The following is a 21901-nucleotide window of genomic DNA, read 5'->3' on the forward strand; positions in this document are numbered from 1 at the left end:
AACGGATTCTGCAAGTTGCTGAAACCGTTGAGGAGGAATATTAGACCATGCTAACAAAATGGCAGCTCTTAATTCCCTCAGATTAGAAGCTGATGTTTCGGAGCTTTTAACAGACCTTTCAACGCCATCCCACAAATGCTCAATTGGGTTGAGATCGGGTGACTGAGGTGGGAGGGGGGGGGGGCATTGAAGCAATTGAAACTCTGAATCATGTTCCTCAAACTAATCTGATATAATTTCATCCCATGGTCAGCGGGGGGGGGGGGGGGTTGCATTATCCTGCTGGAAATAGCCATCATCCATCATCATCATCAGGAAACATTATGGCCATAAACAGATGCACGTAGTCAGCAACGATGTTGAAGTAGGCGCTGGCATTGACGGGTGTTTACAATGGAAATAAGGCACCTTCTTTCTTTCTTTTTTTCCGAACCGAGCACAACTCGGGTCTATCGCCATCTATGGCCAATTTACTACCTAGTGAGTTGTGCCGGAAGTGTAAGTACCTAACAGTCTAAGCGTGTATCTAGTGTTGTGCCACACACGGATCCTAGCATCAACGTCATGGAGAATATATCTTGACTCGTCAGACCAGGCAACCGTCTTCCGTTCATCAAGTGTTCCAGTTTCGGCGTTCTCTAGTCCACAAAAGCTGTTTTCTTCGGTTTTGCAGCGAAATCAAAGGGACTCTTGTTGGTCACCGTCTGTTAAAACCAATTCGTTTCAAGATCCGTCTTGTAGAGCGTATGGATATGCTAAATCATGATCCTGAGTTGTTGCGTTGTAGCTCTTCTGTTGCTGCACATAATGCGTGTTGGTCGCCTGGCATCTTTTTCGCTGACAAGTAATTTCAGCCCACTATTTCACTCTCCGCTCGATGTTTTTTGGCTTAGCTGCCATTCTTTGAAGACTCGAGATACTGCTGTACGTATGAAAAAAGGCTAGCGGCTTCGGGGGAAGTGAAACCGCCCCTTCTGGTGCCCACAATCATGCAGCGCTCAAAGTCACTCAAATCGATTGTTTTCCTCATGAACAGGTAAACTTCAACGTTAACTGGTGCTTCTGACCGGGAGAAAGGTTTTTATAAGCAAATTCGGTTTATTATGGCAGCGCACGTGCTGCACGGGCGAGTCAAAGTTTTAATTGTGGGGGGGGGGGGGGAGGATGTTCCTAATTTTTTGGCCACTGAGTGTATTACTGACGAGGAGCATTACATAAACAACAAAGGTTGAGAGTTAAGTTTAAAGAATCTGGATATTAAAAGAAAGAGGAAAATGCCTTCACACTATCAAAGAGATTTGCTGATGGAGACTGAAATTCACAAGATTACGATTAATGACTAATCATTTTAAAAGATTAATTATCCGTTTTTGTTATTATCTATTAATTATTCATTTCTAAGATTAGCGCATTTACTTTTAGCTTTGGGATTGCGATGCTCTTTTGTCTTTGTTGCTTACCATTTGGTCAGCCAGTAATCACATCCATTGAAAAGAACCTGCGTGCCCACAAACGAGACAACCAGAACAATAAGTAGCAATGAACCAGCTCCAGCCATGATATAATCTTTATAAACTTGTAATTTTATAGAGCCATGAGATTTCTCTTCATCCGCTACTCTGGGGACTTTATTGTTGTCTGGTTGTTTATTTTGAGGCTGAAAATAAAAATGCAGATAAGAACTATATAGACTAATGTATACCGTATTTTTACGTGTATAAGAAACTCTTTTTTGTCAAAGATTAGGTTCCAAATGTTAGGAGTGGGGAGGGGGTTCTTGTACATGGATAGTATTATAAATATTAGCAAATTATTCAGTTCCTTGCGATTTACGATGAGACTGACTCTGATGATGATAATAAACAAGATGATGCCGCTGGTTGTGATGTATCGGATGAGAGTGATGAGGAAGTTGATGCTTTCTATGCTGTTTGAATAAGAAAAATCTTTTATTTTATTAAAAAAATGTTCTTAAAAAATATCTCGAAAGAAAACTTAATTTCCAAGTTTTAAGCCCCAAAACAAGGGAGTTCTTCATACACAAGGGTTCCTTATACACGTTAAAATACGGTAAATAATACTTTTTTTTTTACATAAATTTTATATAATCACCATTATGGGAACAACAAAAAGAGGCTAACAATCTCTCAAATATGCTTGTCATTCTGAAAGTTTTGGTAACGGAAAGAGCTGGCTGACACGTTTTGTGAAGCAATTTTTCCATTAATACTTGCACCGATCTAACCCTGTGACTTTTGCTGATCTATCAACGAGTAATCGTTCACCGGAAGTAACAACACGCGACAAGCCGAGCGGGAGACAACACCCGACATTGAGTCTGACGACAAGGGGCATTTTACGTCTTCCATTGAAATTGACCTTTACCAACACCATTCATGGCAGAAGGCCTCCGCGCAAAGCTCATAACGTCACTGAAGAAGGTCATCTCACCTATAGCCACTTTAAATAGCAGGCCGGCGCATCCGCCATTTTGTACCTTTTTGATGCATAACTAGAGAATTTCTGACTAACAGAGCTAGTTTAACCTCGAATTTATTATTAACCTGAGACATTTCTGAAAACTCACGCTTTCTGTTCCAAGTTTGGCGAGTTATCGCTATATGGTAGCGACGTATCGCTGTTTTATTGAAAAAATCGCAACTTATTTTATGTATCGAGGGAAAATAACATGCTTAAATTGCAAATATGTTTATTTTTTATTTTTAAGTAGCACAAGGGGAATTCCAATTAATTTAATATTAGCTCTTGAATCGTGCTTGATTTTTGTTTTTCTGAGTTTTGCCGATTTGGCGAGTTATCGCTGGTAGATTAGGAGTAATTGGCTCAAATTGCAACCTAATTAAAAATCAATGTAATAGACGTATTAATTAGGCGTTGGACCAGTGTTTCCGAAAGTGGACAATATTAATAAATTCACCAGTAAAATTTAAAGCTAATCCAATCAATAAAATCGTTATGAATGCAGTGTAGGATAATACTACTAAACCAGTCATACACCTCGTCTATATTCCTCTGTCGATTCTCTAACGAATTGGTGCGTGTCTGTGGTGTGAATCTGCCGTAAAGTTTATTTCTCTGTAACGCCATCTGCCGTGTAGTGCTGTGGCGAGACATTTTAACGGGGAAGATCGGCTCAGATTAGCGTCTCGAAGTTGAGAACCACAGAAAACCAACTTCAGCCGACCACCTCTATGGTGACAGTAGAGTTTGAACCCGGGTCCTCGCAATGCGAGTCCGTCATTATGACCACCACAACGATAGTGCAGGATGCTATGGGATCTGACTGTCTGTGAAGTACTTTGTCGAAAGTAACGAGCCTCTGCGGACTCTTCTTCATTCGACAGATACGGGAAACTGGCTAAGTGAGGAGATATCGATGTTTCAAGAAAGGAAAATTCATCTCTGCCCTCACGGGGACTTTCCTTTCCTGAAACATCGATATCTCCTCATTTAGCCAGTTTCCTGTATCTGTCGTATTAAGGTATCCGACTACCTTTCTTGTTACTTTTCTTTAAAATGGTTCTGGGGTGAACTTTAAATACATTTTTTGATAGAAAGTGTCTCGAAATGGTGAAAACAGTGACAAATTTTGGTCCATCTATTATATTTTCTATGAAAAAGTCGTTTTTATGTCAAATTTTAGGCAAAATTCATGTGATATTCGAAACACGATTGCAAAAAAATTTATTAATGAAATGCTTTGTGATTCCCATAGTGCATTTAGCTAGTAATGTTGCAGGTTATGAACCAAAATCTAAAGGATTGCATGATATGTTCATAAGTTACACCAAAATATGTTTAAGCCCGTGTGAATTTTTTGAAATTTCATCCTACATTTCGTCTATAAAACACTAATTCAAAAAAATATATGTGTGTGATAGACTTTATATTTTGATTCATAACCTCAACAATGTATAGCAAAATATCATGTTAAAATTTTGTGATGACGCAACGAGTAGATTTTTTACAAATCACGTCACAAAGTCAAGTAAAATGCCAAAAATAGCATTTTTCGTAAAACACGTTTAAAGTCTTTATTCGCGTAATACTTGCATGTAAAAACGCAACACTAAAGTGAACGTAACTTTGATTCTAAGTATCATATAAACAAAACAAGGTCCATTTTGGAATCACAACAAATAGGGGTTTTTATAAAAAATAAAAAAAATGAAAATCCATATTTTCTTCCAAAATGACGTTTTCAACGTAGTCGGATACCTTAAGAAGTGACGTGTTTCGTCATCTTCTTCATTCCAGTAAATATGCGGTTCTGCACGAAATAGTATGGGGTGACAATGAGAAAGGAAAACAATTCTGAGCGGACAGGAGATGACAGAAGTTTTTGAAATTGTGCGCGGAATTCATAGCATTTTGAGAAACGTCTTTGAAAACCTTTTTGTAATTTATACACGTCTTTTTGTAATTGGAAGTATGCATCAAGTCAACGGTTGGAGAGGTAACCAGAAATTTCGTTCGGATGGGGACAACTTTCATTTTGAGGGGGGGGGGAACAGACCTCCAAAATCCTCCCTACTGTGGTCTTGGTTAAAGATATCCACTGAGCAAATAATTTCGGATAGAATTTAAGTCATAAATCTTTATATTTCTGTAGTAAAATATTAATAAGAGATGGCGCTAAAAATCATACTAGTTCACTTTTATGCCTGCCATCTGTTGAGCAATACTGAGTACATTCAATTATTATTAATTTTTAAGAAAACACATTCCTCCGAAGTGTGCACTGAAATTCCATGCACTAAAAATGAATGAATATACTTAATTGAAATTAATGATTTATATGACTGATATTTTTCAGTTTTTGATGTGATTCAACTCTGCTAGATAACTTTTTGAAGTAAAATTATATGAATAATAAGCTGAAACACAGTCGGTTTTTGCCCCTGGCTATGATAACATCAATAATCTTGCGATTAAATCCCTTCCGGACAATGTGATCAAACATCTGACTAACATCTTCAACAAACTTTTAGAGCTCCAATACTTTCCGCTTTATTGGAAAAAGGCAGTGGTGAAGGTAATCCCGAAACCAGGCCAAGACCTTCAGTTGGCGACAAATTGGCGCCCGATCTCACTCCTTAGCTCTCTTGGCAAGCTATTTGAGCGTATCATTGCCATAAGAATTGCCAAATTCTCAGAAGACAACGAGATAATCCGTCCAGAACAACACGGCTTCCGCAGAGGCCATTCTACTTGCACTCAACTACTCCGGGTAACGGAATATTTGCAAGAAGCCCTAATTAATAAGGATACTGCTGCAATAGTCTTTCTTGACATCCAAAAAAGTTTCGACAAAATTTGGCATCATGGACTTTTGCATAAGCTGATTTGTATGGATATGCCGTACAGCATAATTAAATTCGTGAAAAGTTATCTGGAAGGTCGAACTTTTCGAGTCCAGATCAACGATTCACAATCCGAAATTAGGCAAATACCAGCTTCTATAGCTCAAGGAAGCGTTCTTGGGCCGCAATTGCATAACTTTCATATGAACGACTTCCCCAGAGCCCAAAGGGGAATGACCGCACTATTTGCCGACGATTCTTGTATTATCCAAGTTGAAAAAGATCCCCAACGAGCTCTTGATAATCTTCAGCGCACTATAACTGAGGTTGAATCGTGGTGCCAAAGAAGCCGCGTTGTTCTGAATCCTAATAAATCAGTTTTCATGTGGGTCTCTCGTCGGAACATCCTTCCCACGCCCGCTCACGTAACAATTAACAACATAGACATACCTCCGTCTAACTCTACTAAATACCTCGGAATGATTTTGGATAAAAAATTGTCCTTCGCTACACACTGCAAAGACGTCATAAATAGAGCTAAGAAATCAGAAGCTCTAATTAGACGCCTCTTCAACACGAGGTCTGCTCTTTCCATGGAGAATAAACTAATTTTATACAAAATGATAATCCGTCCATCACTTCTGTATGCATCACCTGTCTGGATGTACCGTAAGAGATCCAACCTCATAAGGATCGAGCGACAACAAAACAAATACCTCAGGAAGGTCACGAAGGCCCCTTGGTTCGTACGAAACCATAACATTCGATCTGACATCAAAGTCCTCACGATCTGCGAATACGTCAAGAGTCTCGCAAAGCGCTTTTTTGAAAGGTTAGAGAGCTCGGACTTCGACCACCTCAGAGCGATTTCAGCGTACAGTGCCACCGAATTTAGAGCACTGCCTAGACCTAAGAACGTTCTCTTGATGGTTAGACCCCCTATACAGGGATTGTAAATACACTTTTTTTTTTTTTTTTTTCTTTTTTTTTTTTTTTTTGTATTAATAATATTAACTACAATCGTAGATCATATCTTTTTCACCTTATACCATCACTTAATCATCTCATTTAACATCACCCTTGGTTGTGGAAAACATTCATCATTTTCGATAAGGGACCCATGTCTCATCCCCCCTTATCCTCCCCTCAGGAGAATAATATAAGAGAACGTTCTTACGTCATACACAAACAACCCTTATCCGTTTAGGATACAGCCTAGCAAAATTGGCTCTCTCTTTTCTCCCTTCTTCTACCCTCTGTACCGCCACCAGGTGGCGCCCAGCAGCCTAAGAGCTGCATAAATCTAACGCCCCTTACACCAACCATGGCAAAATTTGCACATCTGTGACTACAATTGGCAGAACAATGATGAAGTGGTTATATTGTGCCATAATGGCACCGAGGCACCACGTCTGACAAATTATGGCTTTGGCTTTGGCTTTGGCTTTGGTCGGTTTTTGCGTCACGACTCCCATTTGATGTTCCCCCCCCCCCACCACCAAATTCCTCTTCGAATATATGTTGCTAGCTGCAGATTGTGTGAACTGTGATGACATTTGCCTGCTTAAAGCCAGATCATGGCTTTTGACCAGTTCTTTTTACATACACTACACATTCATGCAAACACATATCTATCGGAACAGATGCAGTATGGTCCGCCACGACTTTGGCGACTTTTTTCTCGCGATAAGTCGCCAAGACCGTCGTAATGCTTCTCTGGGTTGCCGTATTTTTTTAACACTTTTCCGGTTTCGTTGGGCGATACTAGATGGCACTGGCTTCAATAAATAGGATTTTTCTTTTGTTCACCGCGTTTTTTAAAAAATTCTAAGCAGCCGTTGTTCCATTTCCAGCGCGTCTCTCTCTCTCTCATTATTATTCCTCCCTTCTGTAGCTCTAGTTATTTGGGTTATCTACTGCTCAGGTTGTATCATGCCATTTTATTATTTCGTTGTATTTATTAGTTATTCATCCATTGCTATGCCTTCTGTTTTATCGGTTTATTATTTAAAATGAACCTACAGAATTTTTCATGCCCGGATCCGTTTACTTAAAGAAAAGGGTCCGGGTTTTAATTTTAATGCATAGAATATTTATTTATTTATTCAACATGCCCGGATCCGTTTATTTAAAAAAAAGGGTCCGGGTTTTAGTTTTAATGCATAGAATATTTATGCCCGGAATTCCTTATGCCCCGATCTTTTTATTATTAAAAAAATGGGCCAGGTGTAATTTTTTTTAACTGATATTTTTTTCTATTTTTATGCTTGGTGGTTTCTATTATGTTTTGCACGCTGATGTTTTTTTTTTCGGCGTCCGTAGTGTCTGACGGCCTTGGCGACTCTTCGTCGGGCCATCAGACATGTGTGGCGCCAAATAATCGCCAAGTGGCGGACCATACAACAGCTGTTCCCTACACTTAAACTCGCACCATCCTTGTGTTGGAGCGGGTATTCCTGTCTAGTTAGAACTTTACCCTTTAATTTTTGCAGTATGTCCAACGACTATTGGTGAGATGAGCTTCGCGTGGACGCTCTCTGCCATAGATGGGGTTCCCTTTACACGCGGCTGCACTCCATGGAGACGAGTATGTTCGTTAATAATGTAGAACAGCGGTGCTCCTTGGGGCTCGAGGAAAATACCTAAAATCATCAAATTTGATAGATAAAATAAAAAGAGATCTACAGGAGTCCGCCATAAAAATTATATAGAAAAAGGGCTCCTCGAGTCAAACAGGACTCCACCATAGAAATTATAATACTAAAAAGGGCTCCGCGAGTCAAAAAAGGTTGAGAACCGCTGGTGTAGAAGAATCATTGAAAATTTGAGAAATTTATCTGGAGGAGCTGTCCATACTCAATGAGACATGTCACACTAACTCGGAGAAGGCGTTCGTGTTGTGAATAAATGAATAATAACATTTACACAATCGATTACTACTTACCATCACAACCCATGAACGGCAATTATAAAATTCCAGCTTCTATGATCACGCAGGAAAGGAGAGAGAGACTGACCAAAGGAGGGGAAAAACGGATCAGGTAGCGATAAAAAGTAAATAGTCTTACTGCAGCTAAAGCAAGACGCGCATAATCCCATTTATTCGGATTTGGTAGGTCGTCTGCTGCTGTCACCGGATAAAATCGTTTCTAGTGGATGACTATCTCCTCTCTGTGCAATGGGATCAGTCTTGCGAATACAGACTTTTATCGCTTCAAGTCTTTTCCAGTTGACGACTACTTCACTAAACGTCATCTCTGGTCATATCGGTATACTGAGATTTACTGCCATTAATGAGATAGGTTGGAAATGAAGGTGCTATCTATCGGTGGTCACCTCAAGCTCGTTAGGGAAAATATCTTATCTATATCCTATCTCGGGTTTGAACCTGGGACCGTGACAGTTACCTTCACGGTGATAGACGAGCATCTTACCACCACGCCACTCGGGCCCACTTAATGACTTGCCTGAGGCATCTATCGGCTCATGAGGAAAATACGATAGGAAATGCCATTAACCATGTTGAACATGCGGAAAAGAAAATTTAAAGTAAAAAAAATTAGTTCACTTTTGACCAATAGGTGAAAAAATGGCGCTTTTTATCGCATTTATATTTTTTACTTGGTCCAAATAACGTATAATGTATACCAAGTTTCAGTGAAATACGTCCACCCCAACGGGCGCTACATAAGTCGGAGTAGTTCCAGTACAATTCTCAACTGACATTGCTCAGATTGATTATACTGACACTACCTTATGTAATGTCCGTTGTGGGGAATGTATTTCATTGAAACTTGGTATATATGTTACCGCTAAAGCTCGAAAGCCGTTAATGTGCACATTACCTAGCTAATCTGCAGATATTAACTGATTTGATACCTAGATAATCTGCAGAATAATTATTTCTATTTAGCGGTAACATATACGTTACGTGGACCATGGGGAAAAGATAACTGCGGTGAAACAGCGCCACTTGGTGGTCAAAAGTGAGCTAATTTTATTTCTTTTAACTTTCTTTCCCGCATGGTCCACGTATCCCATATGCCTCTAAAAATGCCTCTTTTTTGAAGTTTTCCTGTCATAAATGCCTATTTTAACATATTTTTCAAGTTTATTACTGAATTTCAGTGTCCATAATCTATTGATTTTGAGCATTGAGAACAAAAGAATTAGTGTTTTTCAAATTTTATTTCAAATTCATTTTTAGTGCCTAAACTTTTGGGCTCTATAAATAACCTTGTTATCTATGAAAGCTTGACGGGACCGAAGAAAAATGACGACTTAACCGGAGTGACATTGTATTAGTGTAACGACTTATCGAGGTTTTACTGTACATCGCATAGCACTTTAAGCAATAGAAAAACTGTTCTACATATACAACTCACTTGACCTTCATCAGGTTGCGAGGAGTTAACTGGCGAAGGCGACTCGTACAATGGCATCAGAGTATCGTGCAACGAATCATCAGTACGAACAGCGCTCGTACTTAGCCTCAGTCGCCTTTCTTCTTCGCCTTCTTCCATCAATGATCCGAAATCGATTCCTTCATTCACGAGTTGTTGGTATGTCCCGAAAGCCACGCATTCACCCTACAAAATCGATATAGCAAGATGATCCGTTGAAGAAAACGTGCTAAGTTTTTGACGTGAATACGTCTTTAAAGCCCCGTTTACATGTGCAATAAAATATCCCGGGAAGTTCCAGGTAACAGGGATTTTCGCTACAACCCGTTTACGTGTCATTTAGTTTATGCCGGTATTCCCCCCCCCCACGTTTTCGGATGTCGTCACTGGTCACGTGGGCGGCTGAAGACGGCCGACGAAGGAGCTAACAGCAATTTTCGCGGCACAAAGGATTATGGGAAAGGAGCTTGGAGTCACCCACCGTTATTCAGCAAAAAGGATGAGACACTTTTGACTGATCTTCGTCCCTCCTTTTTTCCCCCCATGAGGGAAAAAAGTTGCCATGCAAGTAATAATCACCAAAGCGACCCCCCCCCCCAATCTTAGGCCGGTATTACACTATAAAAGTTTGATGAAAGTTGTTTCATAAAACTTGAAAAATCTAACCAATAAGGTTATTGGTTTACATTCTAGAAAATGTAACCGTTGACCTTATTGGCTGCATTTTTCAAGTTTTATAATAGGACTTTTATCAAACTTTTATAGTGTAATACCGGCCTTACACATGTAAACAGGACTTAAATCATCTGATGATACTGTAAGCATTCGCAAAAAATTTGCGTGACGAAATTATTTAAACGCTCATATATCTCAAGAAGTACGCAACGCACTTCAAAAGCAATGGTATCGTCAGATGCACGTTGCAAAGGTGCATTCAACAATACCACTTCGGTTTCAATATCTCTTCGCGTTTTGGCACCAGGTCCGCTGCCCCGATTCGTAACAAATTCTTATATAACTCGAGCAGTTCACAACTGAAATCTTGTACGACAATGGTATGGTTTGTTAGCTCTTCCAAAGACAAAACCGATGATATCGACATAATTTCATTATTTCAGTACCTACTACGCGATTCAAGGCAGAAAAAAAAAATGTATTTGTAGTGTTCTGTAGCGCGTCTCTCAGTTGAGAACCTTGACGTAACAATATGGTATAAGGCTCGAGAGCGCAAGAAGAAGAAAAGCCTCAGGAGACGGAAGATTGCAAAAACAAAATTGGACATTCGAAAATAAACAGAGAGAGAGAAGGGTGTGGAAAAGCGATCGAGTAGGATCGTCGTCTCCTGTTAACGTTCTTATTTTATTTTTTTTTATTAATAAATTTCTGTTTATGCTTGTCATCATGAGTGCTCACTATTCAAAGAACATAAGGTCACTACATTGGCGCAGTCGGTCAGGATAGTGAGCAATAGATCGGACAATATTTAACGGAAAAACTTTCGTCGTGAGAAGGCGACGCGAAGAGAACTTTTGTCGTGAGGAGACGATACGAAGAGCACTTGAAGAGTGTTGGAAGAACGAAGGAAAAGTGCGGTGAGTGTTTCTTTTCATAAGAAAATTCGTGGGTTTTCATTTCTTTGAGAGAATCATGGCTTTCTTAGCCAGAGGCAAAAAAGAGGACTTACAGCAAGTCGCTGCGGAAATGGGACTTGAAAATGTTATGCAGATGAAAGTATTTCAACTCAAATCCGCAATAACGGAGGCAGGATGCTATGACAAAGAGTTCATCGAACAGTTTTTGAACACCGTAATTGAGGAGAGAAAACGGACAGAGATGGAAGCAGGCGAGGATAGAAAACGGAAAGAGATGGAAGCAAGTGAGGAGAGAAAACGGAAAGAGATGGAAGCAAGTGAGGAGAGAAAACGGAAAGAGATGGAAGCAAGTGAGGAGAGAAAACTGAAAGAGATGGAAGCCAGTGAGGAGAGAAAACGGAAAGAGATGGAAGCTAGTGAGGAGAGACGAATGGAGTTCGAACTCAGAAAAATGCAACTAGAAAATGAAAGGATTCGCATCAGCGCGGCAGGTGAATCCCCGATTAACTCAATGGCAAGGCCAAGGATAGAGCTACCGAACATTTTGCAAAAGTTCGATCCGAAGAGCAACGAGATCAGCCTCTACCTGGTGCTGTTTGAAAGACAAGCGAAAAGAGCCGAAATAAAAAGGGAACTTTGGGTTTCATATTTGATTGGACTATTACCTTATGATGTGGCGCAAGTCATTGCTAGAGAAAATGAAGAGACAACAGATGACTATGACCAAGTCAAATCCATTTTGCTTAAGAGATATAAGCTTACTCCCGAGAGGTTTCGACAGATGTTCACGAAGCACAGTAAACGATCGGAAGCAACGTGGTGTGATTTTGCTTATGAACTCAGAAACTTCTTCACTGAATGGATCCGAGGCCTGGAGATTACCACGGTTGAAGAACTGTCTGATTTGATTATTACGGATCAGATAAAACGGAAAGTACCGTCAGAGATTCGAGATCATTTTATTGACGAGTGGTCTCAATTCAAGCGACCCGACATCCTTGCTAGTAAATTGGATGACTACGAGAACGTCAGGGCAGACATCGGCAAGAGTTCGAAGGATTTCTTCGAAGAAGAAAAGTCATCGTTACAGCGACAACACTTCAGCTATGGAGAGGGACGAGAAACATCGACAAAAACAGCATATCCACCACCAAATCGGAAGTATCGTTGCGATAAAGGCTGGAACAAGACCGAAAACACGAATATCAGAAAAAGCCCAAAGGAGTGTTACATCTGTGGTTCGAATCATTTCGCTCGAGATTGTGACCAAAGATATAAGGCGAACACGAAAGAAAACCCGGAAGATGTGTTGACCGCAGAAATTCGATCGGAATTATTTGATTCGAGTGAGCCAAATCTGGATCTGAACCCTTTACATTATGCAGACATTTGTGTAGGAAATAGAAAAATCAGAAGCTTGGTGGATTCTGGATGTCAAATTCCAGTGATTCGTTCGGACTGTATACCGGAATCAATAATTAAGAAAGGGAAGATCATTTTAACGAGTGCGTTTGGAGAAAGAATTGAAGCGTCACTTGTGAATGTTAGTGCTTCGTTGAAAGTGGGAAACAACGAAGATTTTTGTAAACCTGTTGAAATCCTCGCTGCAGTGACAGATAAAATTCGAGAACAGTGCATTATTCCACCAAACGTACATGGATTACTTTGCGAGTCTGCAGACACCGAAGAAGGACGATTGTCTTTCCCCACTGAAAGGGAAAAGCACCATCCTCCTGCGACGGAGCGAAGTGAGGAGGGCGTGTGCGCGAGTATTGAAGAAGAGGACAAGGTGTCACCTCTACCTGAGGCTGAGAACGAAGTTGGTTTCGGATATAGCGATAGGAATCTGCAGAGTGCTATCTTGTGTAAACAACAAAACAGGTGCAAATCGTTGAAAGAGCTGTGGAAAGACGCATCTAAGGAGAAAGGGAACTTTTTCTTACTAGGCGGCTTATTATTTCATAAAGATAAGGTTGCTGGTGAAACTGTTAATCAATTAGTTTTGCCGGAAAACAGAAGGCAACAGGTTTTGAAATTAGCGCATGAATCCGTGTTTGGTAGCCATATGGGACAAAAGAAAACCAATGAGAGAATTAGATATAGCTTCTATTGGCCAAATATGACGGTGGATGTTGCGGAATTTTGTAAATCTTGTGAAAGCTGTCAGCTACGTAGTCCGGAAAAGGCCATTGACAAAATTCCAATCACGCCGGTGCTACGACCCGGGTTACCGTTCGAAGTGGTTAATGTCGATGTCATTGGACCCATTGAACCCCCTTCTGCACGCAAACATAAATATGTTTTGTGCGTAGTTGATCAGCATTCTCGATGGCCAGAGGCTATACCCCTTCGCTCCTTGACAGCGAGGGCGACGTGTGAGGCGTTATTGAGTGTTTTTATGAGGACTGGAATACCAAATGTTATCGCTAGTGATCAAGGTACTAATTTTGTTTCTAAGATCACACGAGAATTTGTCGAACGATTGGGGTGCTCGCCCAGGTTTTCAGTACCTGGATATCCTGCAAGTAACGGGCTCGTAGAGCGGTATAATCGAGTCTTGAAGAACGCCCTTCATCATATAATCCGTTCTGATCCGAGCAACTGGGACAAGTATATTCCATACGTATTGTTTGCATACAGAGAGGTACCGAATTGCACGACCGGCGTCTCGCCTTTCAAGTTGATGTATGGCAGAGAAGCTAGGGGTCCTCTGAGTGTGCTCAAGTCCAGCTGGTGTGGCGATGTCCCTATACCTTTGAACATGGACAAGTCCATTGTAGATTACTTACAAGAACAAAAAATCAATTTCGAACGTGCGGCAGAGCAAGCGTCAGTAATTGCAGCAGGCAAACAGAAAACGTATGCGGATTATTTCAACAGGCGTGCTGTTCCAAAAGAATTTCAAGTGGGTGAGCAAGTGTATCTGCTGATCCCAGACTCATCAAACAAACTTTACGCACGATGGACGGGTCCTGGGGAAGTCGTTGAGTTCCGTCCTCCCCATTCGTACAAAGTAAAACTGCCGGATAGGAAAGTTCGACATTGTCATGCTAATAAAATCAGGAGGTATTTTCCGAGAGTGAATGCAGTAGGAATCATCTTCGAGGATGATCAAGAGTTTGGGGAGATTCAAGCTTCACCTAGAATCTATTCGGGATATCCATCGGCAGATATTACCTCAGAGGTTGACATGAATCACCTCCCAGTGGAAATACAAAGTCAATTGAGGGATTTACTTCACCGACATCGAGACATATTTACTGGGAAGGTACAGAAAGCAAAAGTTGGCGGCCATAAAATAAGACTGGAACCCGATAAAGAACGGAAGAAGCCATATGTTTACAGGATTCCAGAAGCATTGAAATCACAAGTGGATGCTCAGATAGATGAGCTGATTGAATTAGATCTGATTGAAGAATGTTCATCAGAGATTGCTCATCCAGTGGTCTGCGTAAGTAAGAAAGACGGGGGATTGCGCCTGTGCGTTGATTATAGGTGTCTGAACGCCGTGACAAAGACGGATGATTTCCCTATGGAAGATGCCGTCCAACTGATATATAGTATAGGGAAAGCGAATGTTATAACCACTTTGGATTTGTTGAAAGGCTATTGGGCAATTCCTATGGAAGAAGAAAGTCGGGATCTGACCTCGTTCAAAACCCATCGAGCCCAATACAGATTTAAGGTGATGCCCTTTGGATTGAAAAACGCTGCAGCCACCTTTCAGAGAGAAATGAATCGAGCATTAGATCAATATAAAGATTTTGCAAGGGCATACATAGATGACATTGCGATATTTTCAAATGATATGGATAGTCATTTGAAACATCTGGGCATCATTTTGGCAAGGCTGAAAGAGTTACGATTTACTGTGAATCTGCGAAAGTGTGATTTCGCAAAGCCAGAGATTAAATACCTTGGGCACATCATAGGCTCGGGTAAACATCAAGCAGATCCCGAAAAGATCAAAGCCATCACTCGACTATCAAGACCCCGAACGAAGAAGGATCTACGAAGTCTACTCGGGCTTTGCAACTACTATCGGGAATACATTCCAAGCTATGCTGAAATAGCATTCCCTTTGACAGAGTTAACCAAAAGGAAAATTCCTGATGTATTACCGTGGGAGGAAACACATGAACTTGCATTCAACAAGTTGAAGTCGTCCTTAGCAAGTGCCTCTGCTTTGAGTACTCCAAATATGAACAAGACTTTTGTAATTCATACTGATGCATCTCTGATTGGTGTCGGTTGTTGTTTATCACAAACTGTGGACGGTAAACTGCATCCTGTAGCGTATGCTAGCCAGAAGTTAAACAAAACTCAGCAGTTATGGTCCACGATAGAACGAGAAGCTTTTGCTCTTGTGTGGAGTTTGAAGAAGTTCGAGTCATTATTGTTTGGAGCAGAAATAGTGGCGTATACTGATCACAACCCACTATCATACTTGACAAAGTGTGCACCACAATCCTCGCGATTGCAACGTTGGGTGTTTGCTCTACAGAAGTTCAACATAAAAATTGAACATTGCCCAGGCGCAAAAATGTCTCACGCAGATGCATTGTCAAGGCTGTTTGCCAGTGAATAGTTGTTAACATTACCAGACGCATACAGAAGAATCCAGGTTGTGTTTATATGTAAACCCAATCTTGCGTGGGGGGTGTAGTGTTCTGTAGCGCGTCTCTCAGTTGAGAACCTTGACGTAACAATATGGTATAAGGCTCGAGAGCGCAAGAAGAAGAAAAGCCTCAGGAGACGGAAGATTGCAAAAACAAAATTGGACATTCGAAAATAAACAGAGAGAGAGAAGGGTGTGGAAAAGCGATCGAGTAGGATCGTCGTCTCCTGTTAACGTTCTTATTTTATTTTTTTTTATTAATAAATTTCTGTTTATGCTTGTCATCATGAGTGCTCACTATTCAAAGAACATAAGGTCACTACAGTATTCACGTCAAAATACTTGCAACACAGTGTCTATGATACAGCCCCTACCCCATTTTTTTACCTCACGAAACCCACATTAAATCTTACTTACTTCCTTGAGAAACAGTATCTTGTCGGCATCTTTCAGGAATTGGATCTGGTGAGTGCATAAAATCCTGATTTTATTTTTCAAATGCTTATTGATGCAGCTGAAATAGTAGGAAAGAAATTCGGTGAAACTCAAATGAAATTATTTCTCTGACGAATTTCTTCATTAAATGACTGTCTTTATTTTTAAAAAAAAGCAGGCTATGACTATCAGTAAGATATTGACAAAAATTGTAGATTTATGCGGTTCAACGAAAAGTGATTCGTCCCGCCAAGGTTGCCTTGTGCACTCTGGTGGTTCCATCAAACTGTGGATTGAACCAGGGTTGCGAGGCCGCCACCACGCCAGGACATTGCACGGCAATAAATCATGCAACTGGAAGTCTAAGCGTGCATCGATTACACAAATCAATAAGCATTACTGAGCCGTTCGGGCAGAGGAGTGTGCGGAAGGGGGGGGGCGGCATTGGGTGCTTCTCCTCCCACCCCTACCCAAGCCAAAAATTTAATAATTCATTGCAAAATATTCCCGTAAAAAAAAAATTGAAGTATTGAAAAATTTGCAAAAAAATGATATTTCAGTAAAAGATTAATTTATCACAAGGAAATATGTTTAATATGTTACCCTAAATTTTGTATTATTATTTTATTTCTGTGGATTTAAATGCTCTTTGAAGGGTTGTAACTCAAAATTTTTCTAGAAGAAAATTCTTGTGCCCCCCCACCCCTTTTGCGCCCCCTACAAAAATCGATCTTGCGTACGCCCCTGATAACAACGTGTAACGGTTCTTTTTCGATGATTTCATTTTTTTGCATAAAAAAATACTTTTGGGTCATCTGGGGGGGGGGAGCACAGGGGCTCGTGCCCCCCCCCCCTGCATACGTCTCTGATCCCAATATGCTTTAAGAGGTAGGGAGAGCACAGCTGACGAAGTGCGGACGGGGTGGGGGGGGCAGTCGGAAATGGCTAAAAATATCTGCTGACGTAATACTTGAACGGCCCCTAATAGAAATGTTCTCATATGTGTGTACGATAAGCAGATAAGAAATAATTCCTTGTCACAATGAAAAGGCGATGCTTACTTGTCGAAGATATGTTTCGAAACGGTCGTATCGACAGCGCTGAGAGGGTCGTCTAAGAGGAAGATGTCTGCATCGAAATACATTGCCCTGAGTGAGAAAACAACATACAGTAGAACCCCCTGTATATTTGTATTTGTACATATTCAACCAATATTTAAGCCGGGTTTTCCTGGGGCTTAAGTTTCTGCGCTGTGAGCAACGTGAAAACGCTGATTGGTCAGAAAACTTGAATTTCAGGTTTTTAACCAATCAGCGTTTTCACGCTGCAGAAATTCGACTCCTAGGAAAACCCGGCTTTAATGAAAAAAAATTTCGGTCTTGTCTTATTTTTTTAAACCGGGGTTCGATGTTATTATAATAATTGCAAAGACCCAGGAAAAAAAAACCCCCAGAAAAAACCGGAATCGCAACATTAGGGTGTAAACATAGTGCGTCCGTATTTGAAATTCTGGGAACCCACGTCGTCTCCGATTGGTTAAAAACCCGAATTTCAACTTTTTTTTAGCTCGAAATTCGGGTTTTTAACCAATCGGAGAGACGACGCGGGTTTCCAGAATTTGAAATACGGACGCGCTATGTTAACACCCTTATGTTTACGTGCGTTGTAGTTGTGAACATGCTTTTTTTTTCCCACCACATATCGACTCTGGCTTATCGCCACACATAAATATATTTACTAGTGATCAAGTTGGGTCGGGGGGTCTTTTTCCTTTTGAGCAAGAGCGTTCAACCTTTAGGGGGGAGTGGGGCCATTTCATTGATTTGAGAACATGTCGCTGGCCGCTTAATTAAGTGATATTGAACAGACAGACATGACCGCTGACCGCCCAGAGAGACCATCTTGTTGGGATGGTTTGCGCTCTTTCCCAAAGGCATGGACGGTCTTAGAGAGCAGTGATATCGAACAGCACCGCAGGCTACTTGGTTACTTTAGTGATCTGCGAATGTACCATGGGTCAGTCAAATGCTCTGCGAATGTGTGCCACTGCAGTCATCTAAATCTGGACTAACACCCGCATCACTAAGCAGCTTCAACCAGCTAAAAAACCGGTTTTTAGGTGTGGCTAGCACAGCGTGGGCTATTTTAGTTCATTTTGTGTAGCCACGCCTACAAAACCGGCTTTGCTTACACGTAGCGCTGTCAGTATGTATCAGCTTTTATAATGTGCCACGGGACATTCCAGTAATCTGGAACTGCGCTACTTCGTTCATTTTATGCAAAATTAGATTTAATGTTACGGTCTCCATTAAATGACTCCTAGGGCCATGGGATGAAGATGTATGATCTAGAAAGTCTTGTTATTCTTCCATCTCCATTTTGAGCATGGAGGAGATTTGTGGCGAGGGCATATTGATAAGGCTCCATCTATCGGTGATCGCCTCAGGTTTAATGACAAAAGAGCCTTTCTTTGTCAATCGTCGAGTTCAACATACTGCTAATCCTTTTTGGCTAGAGAGTTTTCCCACCGTGAAATACCAAGTGGTTTTCCTCTTCCAAAAATGATAAAATGACTCACCACGACCTAAACGTCCTCCATTGAACACGCACCCAAAAGGAAACGAAAATCTACAAAGTTATACAAATAAAAAGAAAATGTTTTCCCTGTTGTCAAATATGCGCACCTTGCCAAGTTGACTCTCGCCTTCTGACCGCCGCTCAAACTCATGCCTTTTTCACCGACCAAAGTCTTATCGCCATACGGGAGTTGCTCGATATCCTAGGAAATTGGCCGTGGTCAACAGCGAGAAATACTAAAATTCGAGAGCATGTCATCGGAAATACTCCGTACGATGTGGAAAAAAAGCAGTTGCAAATTAAATACTCACTCTGTCCAATGCGCACGAATTAAGAACCATCTTATATTTTTGTTCATCAAAGGGACTTCCAAATATGATATTCTGTTTGATATTTCCACTGAATGCCCAAGCATCTTGGGATGCGTACGATATCTTTCCTACCGCACGGACATTCCCAGAAATGATTGGCAGCTCTCCTAGTATGGACATCAGCAGAGAAGTCTGTAATCACATCTTTATGCGTTACCAAATCTGATCACAATCATTACAATACATTAAAAATTCACAAACTCTGCACATAATACGATACTGAAAAAGGTGAAAAGTAAGTTCCTCCTAGGACTTAACAATAGCCAATGTTCGGCTGGATTTAATATTTGTTTGAAGAATAAAGAAGCTCACTTGACCTTCCCACAACCGACAGGTCCAACAACAGCCAAGAGTTCTCCTGGTCTTACAGTAATTGTAATATTCTGCAACGTGTGGTCGCCACCCTGCGTGCAAAAATGAAAACTGCATTAAAAGCCCACTCTGTCAATTATTAAATGTGAAAGTAACATGAATGCATTTGTTTACTGAAAAGTGCAATAGAGCTTTGCTTATTGCATATTTACTAATCAGAAAACCCTGCCCGTACGGAGCAACCACGAACTAAACTGAAGAACTGTGCCATACTCTGATTCACCACAAGTGATTTAATATTGCTACTGAATCAATGAATGAATGAATGAACGCCAGACCTCTGCCACCGAACTTATCTCGTTGCCGAGATCTCTTCCACCCCCAGTTTCCATATATGTACCTAACAGCCTGAGTGCGTGTCAGATTTCTCAGTCTTGCCATCTATTTTTCAAATTGTGTCACATTTGCGCTTAGAAGTTAAGAACTTCAAAGTTCTATTCTTCGAACTTTTTCAAATTTTTGATATTCGAATTCCTACAGAGACATACTCAGATCTACTTTTCACTATGAATCACTCGAAGTCCGCCGTCAGAATGCATTGATCACCTTTTTTGTGAAAATTCTACACTTCGACTTGCATGTACCAGACATTTTAGCCCAAATCAGTTTTAACTGTAATAGCATAAATCTTCGTATTGTCCCACCATACCGAACTAACGTGTTGGACCTCTTCCTCAGGTGTGAAATTTCTCATGTGATTATTATACCATATATGTGTGTACAAATTATTATATGGTATTAATTGTAATTTATTTGCGTTATTATTATTGTGCCGTTATTATTTGTATTATTATTGTGCCGTTATTATTTGTATTATTATTGTGCCGTTATTATTTGTATTATTCTTTGCCTTTCTGTATTGCAACGTGCTGCTTATGTTTATTTTTTACTCTTTTCTTCACTCCACTGTAATTAGGCATATGCCTGTTGTGGGAGTTATATATCTATCTATATGTATAAAATTGATTTTCTGTCTGTCTGTCTGTCTGTGTGTGTATGTTCTATATACAAATCTACAATTTTGGATCGATCGTCACTAAATTTTGCATATATACCAAATGGGACCCGACTTGAACGATAGGCTACTTTAGGATTTCGTCAGAGCAGGGCAAATGCCCCAAACGGACAAAAAAACTGTCGGGCAACAATGGTTTTTGGGCCTCAACAATCACTTTCCGAACGTTTGCTTTGGTTACCGTGGTTCCCTAGCGATGCGTTTCAGACGTGTATATGCCTTTACAATGGTTTGTCACTTCTCTAATCCTGTTACCATATGTATAATAGTTTATGCCTTTATAATAGTTTGCCACTTTTTCAATTCTCCCAGTAATGAGACTTTTTCAATAGATGCTATCATCATTATATCAGCATCACTTTGAATGTCAGGCAAAGGATGATCCCCCATAGAAATCAGTGTTAAAATTGCCGATTTTACTGCAGAAATACGGAAATTTGGTGGGGTTTTCTGTCACATCAATAACTTGTACAGAATTCTCGATTTTTGAAATATTGAGTTCGCTTAGAGATATACAAAGCCCAGGAGATTAAATATGAAGTAATTAGCCTCGGACCTGCTTTCGAGTTGGACATTCATGCAATAACATTGATTTCAACCGTTTATTTATACCTTCTCAAGCATGAAAATTAATGTCTCCGTATTGTCTTTTGATAATCAACTGCATAAATTCATATAGGTTGTTGGTTTTAAATTAATTACGGGCCCGTAAAGTACATCGAAGAAATTCCACAGCTTTAATTAAGCATTTAATAGGCAGATGGATAACTTGAACTTAAAAAGGGGGGGGGAATCGAAATACTTTTAGTTAACGCCCTTAAAAAAGGAAAGAAAATATTTTTATTTCTACTTTTCTTTAAATCTAGATTTGTTTATTTTATGAGTCGCGCAGGAAGTCGCCATATTGGTTAACGTGGACACAATTTGTATGTCAGGCCCGTCATTTAGGGGGCCCCTGGCTTTTGAAAATACGCTAAAAATGGTGTGTATATATATATACAAATATATATATACATTGAGTACATTGCCCCCCCCCCCCGTAAAAAGTTGGGACGACGGCCCTGTTGTATGTCCCTCAAAAAAACAGGGAGATATCACGTGATCCAAAAAGCCTCATTGAAGAAAACCCGGGCAGCGCCGGGTATTATAGCTAGTAAATAAATAAACTACAGAAGACCAACTTCATTTGGTTGG

The 21901-nt window shown here is 40.4% G+C and overlaps 2 protein-coding genes across 2 annotated transcripts in view; one reads left to right on the forward strand and one right to left on the reverse strand.

Annotated features, from left to right (window-relative positions):
- LOC149067798 (ATP-binding cassette sub-family C member 4-like) overlaps window positions 1-21901 on the reverse strand; it is a 53449-nt gene that overhangs the window by 16463 nt on the left and 15085 nt on the right. The window contains exons 10-16 of the mRNA XM_089252163.1: window positions 19638-19724; window positions 19261-19452; window positions 19057-19151; window positions 17434-17520; window positions 16355-16451; window positions 9710-9913; window positions 1461-1657 (exon numbers count right to left, since the gene is read on the reverse strand). Coding sequence (XP_089108289.1) covers window positions 1461-1657; window positions 9710-9913; window positions 16355-16451; window positions 17434-17520; window positions 19057-19151; window positions 19261-19452; window positions 19638-19724 — 959 coding nt within the window. The remainder of the gene's footprint in view (window positions 1-1460; window positions 1658-9709; window positions 9914-16354; window positions 16452-17433; window positions 17521-19056; window positions 19152-19260; window positions 19453-19637; window positions 19725-21901) is intronic.
- LOC149067799 (uncharacterized) lies at window positions 11660-15907 on the forward strand. Its single transcript, XM_089252352.1, has one exon. It carries the CDS (start codon window positions 11660-11662, stop codon window positions 15905-15907), a length of 4248 nt encoding a protein of 1415 aa, XP_089108478.1.

The sequence above is a fragment of the Pholcus phalangioides genome, unplaced genomic scaffold (assembly GCF_987345545.1).
Source record: "Pholcus phalangioides strain wild (caught in Gottingen) unplaced genomic scaffold, Ppha-v1.0 ptg000028l_1, whole genome shotgun sequence".
Taxonomy (NCBI): Eukaryota; Metazoa; Arthropoda; class Arachnida; order Araneae; family Pholcidae; genus Pholcus; species Pholcus phalangioides.

Coding starts and splice junctions, on each gene's coding strand:
- LOC149067799 (XM_089252352.1), top strand. CDS start 11,660: ATGGAAGCAAGTGAGGAGAGAAAACTGAAAGAGATGGAAGCCAGTGAG.